Source organism: Bison bison, unplaced genomic scaffold, assembly GCF_000754665.1.
Source record: "Bison bison bison isolate TAMUID 2011002044 unplaced genomic scaffold, Bison_UMD1.0 scf7180017864280, whole genome shotgun sequence".
Lineage (NCBI taxonomy): Eukaryota > Metazoa > Chordata > Mammalia > Artiodactyla > Bovidae > Bison > Bison bison.
Genome location: NW_011494852.1, coordinates 7,691,453 through 7,701,357, shown reverse-complemented (window position 1 = coordinate 7,701,357; position 9,905 = coordinate 7,691,453). Strand labels below are relative to the sequence as shown.

General features: G+C 48.9%; 1 protein-coding gene across 1 annotated transcript in view; it reads left to right on the top strand.

Annotated features, from left to right (window-relative positions):
* The window catches only part of LOC104995357 (chromosome unknown open reading frame, human C19orf47), a 20,052-nt gene extending 14,720 nt beyond the window's left edge, over nt 1-5,332 (top strand). The window contains exon 9 of the mRNA XM_010849232.1: nt 1-5,332. This exon is cut by the window's left edge and continues 15 nt beyond it. Coding sequence (XP_010847534.1) covers nt 1-319 — 319 coding nt within the window. The 3' untranslated portion in view covers nt 320-5,332.
* Nucleotides 5,333-9,905: the final 4,573 nt, after the last annotated feature.

Below are 9,905 nucleotides of genomic sequence, written 5' to 3'. Positions count from 1 at the left end.
GACGAGCTCGGCGCCGACCGCTGCCGCCCCCACGCTGCGGCGCCTGGCCCTCTCTTCGCGCCCGGCGCCCGAGAGGAAGCCGGAGGCCCTGTCCAAAGTCAGCATCATCCAGAGACTGGGCAAGCCTGCCCTCGTGCCCGAGGCCCAGGACAGCCAGGTCACCAGCACCAAGAGTAAGTCCTCAGCTGAGGTCAAGGTCACCATTAAGAGGACTCTGGTGGGGCCCCGGGGGAGCAGCTCCACCGAGGGCCTGGGTGCCCAGATGGACCACGCGGGCACCGTGAGCGTATTCAAAAGACTGGGCCGGAGGACCTTCTAGCCCGCGGGCGGGGCGCAGGCCCCTTTCCTGACTCCCGGCTCCGTCAGTCTTCAGCAAGGGCGTGTCGCCCCTCCCTGCCGGCTTCCGGACGACTGGTCGCCCCCTCAGGTGTTCCGCTGGCCTGAGCTTTCCAGGGAGCCACCTGGGTGTTCTGAGTCCGAAAGGTCGCTGTGGCCCGGCCTTGCCGCTCTGGGGCTTCCCTTCCTTCCGTCCTCTGCTCTCGCCTATTGACTGTGGCCTTGGCAGGACCCCCCCTTTACCTCTCCCGATGCCAAGGACCTTTCTTCTCCCCTCCATGCCCTTCCTCTCTCCCAGCAGCATCTGCTGCCTCAAACCCGCATTCTGGGGCCTCACTGTCCCCCAGAGTGGGTGCACCTGGAGGGGCTTCTGTGTCCCCTACCCCGTGACTTCCTTGCCCGCCTGCCTCTGCCCCCGCCCCCCGACTGCTTTGCCCTCCCCGACTCTCTCCCGATCTTCACTCTGTTCATTTGTTTTCTGTTTTCTGTCCCCGTGGCAAGGCCCGACTGTCCGCTGCGTCCTGCCTGACCCTCCTGCACCTCCGGCCTCCCAGCGGCGCCCTCGTCGGCGGTGGCGTCGAGCCAGTAGAGACTGTTAGCCGCCCTCACTCCCAGGCTGGAGGGACCTCCCCAGATCCTGGGCTGTAGCCAGGGCACCCGCCCGGGCCTTTTTTCTCCCTGAAAGTCTGTGGCGGGCGGCGGGTAAGGGGCACGGAGATGGGAAGCCAACACCGAGAGAAGAAAACAGCTATTTTAATATATTTTTGTGACTTTCAGACTGTTTCCCTCCCCTTGTTCAGGGTGAGTTGCAGGATTGTTTTTTACACGCAGCATAGGGTGGGTGGGGTGCCCGTGGAGAGTTGGGCAGCTCCCTGCACACCTGTAGGCCATGATTCTGCTGCCAGCTCTGAGGTGAAAGGAGTAAGTCATGGTCATCATCCACTTGGGCCACCTCCTCCTGCTGTGGGGACCCCTATGGGTTCTGTGTGTCTGCCCTCCTCGTCATAGGCTTCCCCTGTTTCTGCCAGTCTGCCTGTGAGAGGTTTTCCAGATTACAGCTCCGCTGTGAGGCTGTGGGTTCCTATGGACTGGGCTGTTCACCGTCTCACTGCTGTGCTGTACCTGCTGTCTGCCAGGCCCGTTCTAGGGGCTGGGGTTCCATCCGTGAGCCAAGCAGACCCGTCCCTGTCTGCATGGCTGACCTCGCCAGCCAGAGAGACAAGTGGTAAAGTGATCACGCTGCTCAGAGTAGGAAGGAAGGATGAGCGCCCATGATCAGGGTCTGTTTAGACGTTTGGGGCAAGAAGGCCTTTCAGAGGAGGTGACCTGTAGGGTGGTTGATGTGAAGTCAGGAGGAGAGTGCTCAAGCAGGGTAAACAGGCAAGGGCAAGGCCCCGAGGGGGGACGGGGGACACAGAGGAGACCGGCCTGGCCGGTGACCGAGTGAGTGAGTGCTGGGCCTAAGGAGTTTGAACCCCTTCCTGAGAGCGTTGAGGAGTTTGGGAGGATTTGAGACTAACAAGTGGTGATCGGAGTTGCCTTGTATGAAGGTTGCTGGGGCCACCGTGAGGAGTTGTCAGGAGGGTGGGATGGAGGCAGGGAGGCAGCCTGGGGGGAAGTGGTGGGCTGGGGAGGAGAGGCAGGGGCGGACTTTGGGGGTGCCTTGAGAGAGGCAGCAGGATTCTCCCTGCAGATGGGTTGGAATTTGGGAAAAGACAAGGGGCTGGATCACGCCTGGATGGGGGACTTGAGCATCCAGAGGAACGTGCTGTTCTGTAGCGCTGGGTGGGGCGGAAGGGCACTCAGGTTTCACCAGGTTGACTGAGAGGTAAGCAGCCTGCGGGGAACACTCAGGGCACAGGCTTGTTCACAGCCGCAGGCCTGGTGATACTAGCCGGAGAAGAACCCAGAGAGAGGAGGGGACCCAGAAGGGAGTGGGGGTGCTTTTCCCACCTAGAGAATAGTCTCTGATAAGGAGATTACCAAGGAGTGGTCAGGGAGTTAGGAGGAGAACTGAGAGCAGGTAAAGATGAGGTTAGACTGCATCCTTTTTTTTTTTGCATTGTTTTTTTTTCCATTTTCCATTCCAACACAACACTGACCATTTGAACCGTTCTTACGTGCCCTCCTCAGCGGCTCTCAGTGCATTCATACTGTTGTATAACCGTCATCCACTTCAGACCTGTTTTTGTCTTCATAAACGATCATCTGTTTATTTTTATTTTGTTGGCGCCGTCACGCCGGGAGGCTGCTGCATGTCAGGCAGAGTCCCACGCACTGGGCCTGCGGTGTGCGGGGCCAGACTTCAGTATGAGGGGCAGTGATAGAGGAGCCATAGACCCCACCTCTGGCCCAGGCCAGACCTCAGAAGGACAGCAAATGATGGTGATGTCAAGGTCCCAGAGGTCGCGCATTTGTGTCAGGGCCACAAGGAGGCGCTCACACACAGACACTTTCCTTGCGGTTCTTCACCTCTTCTTTTTGTCTTTAAAGACCCTCCTAGCGATTTTCCTTGAGTTCCACTTCATGGATAACTTGAGCAACTGCCAGGGTTGCCTGGCAGGGTTTCAGTTACTAAATTTAAGACCACAGGATAATTTCTTAATGCGTAATAGGAACTAAAATGATATAAAAACATGTCCCTTATCATGACAAGCTTACCTGCTGTGAGGTAAGTCGAGTCACGGTTGCTCCTGACAGAGGCGCGGAGGGGGACAGACAGCTGGCAGGTGGCGGCGCTGGGTGTGATGCTGGGAGGTGAGCGGGCACCTCGCCCCTCAGCCTCTGCCCTGCGCTGCCTCAGCTGCAGATTGGAAACAGGGCCCCTTTTTGTAAAGGGGAGGGCAGGGTCCTGGGAGAGTGGTTTTGGGTATCCTCGAGTTGTTCGTGTGTACGCACTACCCCGTTACTTACCCCAGAGCACTTGCAGCTCTGGAAGGCCGTGGGCCTTGAGGGTGGTGCCCACCCTACCACCGCCTGCCTGACAGGGCGGAGCTGGACCCCTCAGCCTCCTAGCATCCCACCCATTTGATTCGGTGATTCTCCCAAGCCAGCCCCAACAGCTGTGGCCCACAGGGGTGTATTATTTTTTCCTCTGGTTCTCTGAAACATTTTCGAGCATAAGTATTGGGTTGGCCAAAAAGTTCATTTGGCTTTTCCATAAACATCTCACGGAAAATCCTGAATGAAATTTTTGGCCAACCCAAAAGACTACATATACCTAGTGTAAAATGCCAAGATACAAAGGCTTCACAGTGAAAAGTCTCTTCCCAAGCCCCCTCCTCAGAGGCCACCAGTGTTAGCAGTGTCTTGGCTCACCCTTCCAGAGATGTGTCTGTACACACACACACACACACACACACGTGCATGCATACAGATAGCCAGAGGAACACAATATGCACGGATGTGCACATACATGTTAATGGCCTAGCTTACTCAACCAGTCCTTTAGGGAAGGGAATTCGGGTTGTTTCCAGTTCCTTGTCATTACAAGTAGTGCTGCTTGGGGAAAGGTGGGTTGGGTTCAGGGGTGAATTGGGAGAACTCCAATGACACCACTTCAGTGCAAACACTGACGTTGGGTCAACAGCACATCCCAATGGGTTCTCCCCCAAAGTCTTGGCATTCTTCAAATGATTTACTTATACATGTATCACCCCATTCCAGAAAGAAATTAAGAGCAGTTTGGCTCGTCCAATTGGAGGCCGCTGGAGGAAGGGGATCAGGGGATGTGAAGAGGTAATGTGGACCACCACCCAGGTGTCAGGAAGTACAAAGTATGTGCTTTGCTAAGTTAATTAGGCTTAAGAGGTCTTTGCACATGTGGAGCCTGCCTGTTTATGCTGCTTCTGGGAACCCTGCAGCCACCCCTGTGGAGATGAGCCTGGGCTAGGCAGCTGCATAATGAGAGACATGTGGCGTGGCCAAAAAACAAAAAGTAATCTTAGTATGGAACCCCAATATATAAAACATGTTTAAAACAGAAAAGCAGTCATTTATTAGCATATATTTATCAGATTATTTTGCATTAATTCATGCAAACAACACGAAATTCAAAGGTACAAAAGGATGTATACAATAAGACTCTTTCGTGCCCAGTGGGCTGGCGAAAAGATTAAAGTCTCAAGTGTTGGGGAAGATGTAGGATAGTAGTAGTGCGTAGACTGCTGTTGGAATGTAAGTTGGCATCAGCATTTTGGACAACAGTTTGATATGTTGTAGCGTAATTGAAGATGACGTATTCACCAATCCACCAGTTACCATTCTGGAGAAATTTACACATGCATCCAGGGCAAGTATCAGAATGTTCGTAAGATCACTGTTGTAGTAGCATAAGCTTAGAAACAACTCAGATATCCGTCAGCTGGAGAATGGGCAGATTGTAGCATATATATTCTGGTTACCTAATGCATAGTGGAGCACCTCAAAACTTGGTGGCTTAAATCAGTAATCATTTCCTGTGGTTATGGGGAGTTGACTATGCTCAATTAGACTGTTGTAACTTGGGGCTCTCATGTGCTTGGTGTAAGATCTTGGCTGGGCCGGTGTCCTCTTGAAAGCCTCCTCAGTTGTCTGGTGGTTAGCCAATACTGGTACTGAGGTAATATCTCAGCATGGGCCGTCAGCCAGGATGCCTGCCTGTGGCTCCTCCATGTGACCTGGGCTTTATTACAACATGGCAGCTGGATTCAAAGTGCACTCTTCTCAAGAGTCAGGGAAAAGTGTGTTGCCTTTTCTAACCTAGCATTGGAAGTCACCTTGCTTCACTTCTGCCACAGTCACTAGCCTGCCCAGATTCAAGAGGGACCACAGGCCGTGGCTCTCAAGACAGGAAAGGCAGTGTCTCATTGTAAGAAGAGGGATGAGAGATCATCTTGAAAACTTACACGTCAATCCTGGATGTACTGTGTATTGAGTGTGGATATTATACTTCGATGAAAACTAAAGTTGTGCATATTAATATGAATAAAGCAAAACATTGAGTGGTAAAAGCAAACTACCGAAGAATATGTGTAGTTTAAAGATATGCAAAATAGGGAGTTCACTGGTTGCCTAGTGGTTAGGGTTCTGGGCTTTCACTGCTGTGGCCTGGGTTCAGTCCCTGGTCAAGGAACTGAGATCCCACAAGCTGCACAGCCAACAACAACCAAAAAAGCAAAATAATGTGTATTGGTTACAGATACTTAAGAGTGTAGTAAATGTAGCCAGTGCATGGGGATGATCAGTTCCAAGTGAAGGATAGTAGACGCCTTCTGGGGTGGGCTGGACTGTGACTGGAGGGGTGCGCATAGGGCCCAGCAGTGTGGCAGTCGTTTTAAAGCTGTGGGCACCCAGGTGTCCATTGTGTTAATACTCTCTGGGTACCTGAGAGCAATTAAAAAATAGCAGTTCTCTCTCCTACTCTAGATCCCTCAGCCATCCAGTTTTCCTCTCCAGAAGCCATCTGTATTACTGGGGTCTTATATGTCCTTCCAGAAACATTTCATTTACAAACATAACTATATTTTTTTCCCACTCAGATGGTAGCATATGTGATAGTTTTATACTTTGCTTTTTTTAATTATTAATACTTTATATCTTGGAGATCATTGCATATCAGTACATAAACAACTTAAAAAACATTTTATTGAGATATAATTTACATACGAGACAATTCACCCATTTAAAGCTCATGTTTCAATGACTCTTGTTCATGGAACTGTGTGTCCATCACCATAATTTTGGGTTTCCCAGGTGACTCAGTGGTAAAGAGTTGGCCTGCCAGTGCAGAAGATGTAGGAAGTGTGGGTTCCATCCCTGGGTTGGGAAGATCCCCTGGAGAAGGGAACAGCAACCCACTCCAGTATTCTTGCCTGGATAATCCCATGGACAGAGAAGCCTGGGGGGCTACAGTCATAGGGTCCCAAAGAATCAGACGTGACTGAGCACACGCGCACACACCATAATTTTAGAGTATTTTCATTATCCTGAAAAGAAACACCCACACTCCTTAAGCATCAATCCCCAAGTCCTACCATGCTCTGCCCCACACGCCATTGCTCCAAGCCCTTGGGAACTACTAATTTGCTGTCTACAGAGACTTGCCTCTTGGGGGCATTTTATAGAAATGGGTTCATATAATATGTGGCTTTTTGTGTCTGATTTCTCTCACTTAGCATGTTTTCAGGGTTCATCCACATTGCAGTACTTCGTTTCTTTTTATTGATGAATATTATTGCGTTGTATGGATATAACACATTTTGTTTGTCCAGTTGATGGTTGATTCTACCTTTTGGCTATTACAAATAATGCTGCTGTGAGCATTCATGTACAAATTTTGTGTAGACGCACGTTTTCAATTCTTTTGGGTATACACCTAGGAGTAGAATTGTTGGATCATAAGTTAATTCTATTTTTAACCATTTTAGGGACTGCCGGACTGTTTAAAGTGGCTGTACCATTTTACTCTGCCACTAGTAGTGTATGAGAGGAGAAGGCGATGGCACCCCACTCCAGTACCCTTGCCTGGAAAATCCCATGGATGGAGGAGCCTGGTAGGCTGCAGTCCATGGGGTCGAGAAGAGTCAGACACAACTGAGCGACTTAGCAGCAGCAGTGTATGAGAATTCCAGTTTCTCTGTATTCTTGCCAACACTTGATTATCTGTCTTCTCGATTATTGCCGTCCTGTGTGTGTGCGTGCTAAGTCGCTTCAGTCATGTCTGATTCTTTTCGACCCCATGGACTGTAGCCTGCCAGGCTCTTCTGTCCATGGGATTCTCCAGGCAAGACTACTGGAGTGAGTTGCCATGCCCTTCTCCAGGGGATCTTCTGACTCAGGGATCGAACTCATGTCTCCTATGGCTCCTGCATTGCCATCCTAGTGGGTATCAAATGATATCTTATTACTGTGGTTTTTGATTTGCACTTCCCTGATGGCTAATGATTTAAACATGTTTTAATGTCCTTATGGAGAAGGCAATGTCACCCCACTCCAGTACTCTTGCCTGGAAAATCCCATGGACGGAGGAGCCTGGTAGGCTGCAGTCTCATGGGGTCGCTAAGAGTCCGACCCGACTGAGCGACTTCACTTTCACTTTTCACTTTCATGCATTGGAGAAGGAAATGGCAACCCACTCCAGTGTTCTTGCCTTGAGAATCCCAGGGACGGGGGAGCCTGGTGGGCTGCCGTCTATGGGGTCACACAGAGTCGGACACGACTGAAGTGACTTAGCAGTAGCAGTAGCAGTAATGTCCTTATTGGAAAGAGGCTTCCTTTTAAACTAACTGCATAGAATTCTCTTGTGTGGATGAACCTTTGAAACTAATCCCTTATTGTGAACATTTAGGTGGTTTCCGAGTCTTTTTCTATCACAAACAGCGCCTCTTATGCACACCACTGTTTGCTCATATGTGAACATATCCAGAGCGTAAATATCTAGGTGCTAAATTGCAAGGGCAAAGGGAATGCACCTATGTCTTATAAGTTTGAATTTATGCTATTTGTGTATTTAAAAGTAAATATTAAATATAATCAGATTTGTTTGAGGAACGCTCTTAATTTCTCCTCCAGTGTTACTAGCTAACAGATTTAGGCACATCAAAACAAGCAGCCATTTTATTTCCCTATTTTACTTCGGCTAAACCTTGCATAATTCAAGGCTGACTTTTACATATATTTGAATGTCAGGTTGAGGCAGAGGTCCATGAACACATAAACCTACATTCATTGTCCCAAGGTTTTCCCCTAGAGCTGCCTTTTCTTCCGCTGCTAAGTCGCTTCAGTCGTGTCCGACTCTGTGCGACCCCATAGACGGCAGCCCACCAGGCTCCCCCGTCCCGGGATTCTCCAGGCAAGAACACTGGAGTGGGTTGCCATTGCCCTCTCCTCAGTCACTGCTGCTGCTGCTAAGTCACCTTTTCTGCTCCCTCATTAATTCAGTGCTTGTTCCTAAATCACCAGCATAGCATACCCTGGCAGTCGTTGGGTGGCCTTCTTTTTTGTTTTCTTTTTACTTTTCAGCTACACCAAGGGGCATGTGGGATTTTAGTTCATTGAACAGCGGTAGAACCAGCACCCCCTGCATTGGAGGCCCAAAGTCCTAACCACTGGGCCACCAGGGAGTCCCCGCGTTTGGCCTTCTTTATGGTCTGTTATGATTAAGAGCTTGAGCTTTGATTAAGAGCAACTGTGTGATCTTGGGCCAGTTACTCAACCTCTCTGAACTCTGGTTTCCACTTCACTAGGGTGAGAGTAATAGTAGCATCTAATTGTGAGGACTAAACGAATCAGTTCTTGTGAAGGGCTCAAACAGTGCCTGGCGCAGTGCAGTTTTCTCATCTGTCTCTGAAACGGATGATTTTCAGCATCAGCATTAGCACCACCACCTAAAGAACCCTTTAATGACATTCTCATTGACTACAAAAAAGAGCTTTAGGGGTTACTCTTTATTTTAATTATAAATTTATAAGAAAGTAGCAGAAATAGAACAAGTGCTTCCTATATGCTCTTCAGCCAGATTTGCCAACTGTTTGCTCCATTCTCTCTTCTCCCCTCCCCATCTCCATAAGCGCATCACACACACACACACACACACACACACACACACAGAGTGTGGTTTTGAACAATTTGAGAGTTCACTTGAACATCATGTCCCTTTACCTCACAATACTTCAGTGTGTATTTCCTAAGAACAAGAACATTTTCTTTCATAAGCACAGTATAACTATCGAAACCAAGAAATTTAACAAGGATACAATGCTCTTCTTATCCAAACCCTAGTTCTTATTCTAGTTGCATCCACCATCCCTGTAATGTTCGTTATTGCCATGTTTTTTCCCTGGCTCAGAATCCAGTTCCAATCACGTGTTGCGTTTAGGTGTCATGTCAGAGTTTCCTTTCAAACAGTGAATGTTTCCATAACAGCCTCAAGGTCCAACTTTCTCCAGGAAGGCTTGCAGCCTGCCAGACAGCTGGGTTCCGGCAGGGATGGCCGGCTCATGTAGTGCCATCTTGTGGCAGCCGCGTGAATGGCATTTTATAAATCATCCTGTTGGGCTGCTGTGAAATGAGTCCCTTCCTGATGACCTAAAAAGAAATCCAGTGATATTCACATCATCTTAATTTTTCTTAATAATATGGGAAACTATGTTTTATTAAATACTTATGTAATTCAAACCCACATACTTTAATTAGCATTGAAAATGAGATTTCGCCATCTCTCAAATCTGGATCCATGCATGTGAAGTCCAGTGCTATGGGTAAAAGTGTGGTCTTGTCTTGGCCTGAGACATCTTTGGGAATGGATCTGGGCACCACAACATTCTGGCTACGTGGTATTTTTCCTGAGGCTTTCCCTCTCTGGGCCTGTGTTTACTTCTGCAAAATAGGCCTTACAGAGACGTCTACCCACAGGAACATACTCAGAAGGTCATGGATATAGTTTCCAGCATATGCCTGATATATGAGAATTCTTCCATAAAGGTTAATGGATTATTATTATTTGTTCAAATTTTTTTTTGTGAGCAGACAAGTTCAGACCTGAAGTAAAACTCACCCCAGTACAGAGCTTTAACCTTCCTAATCAAAAC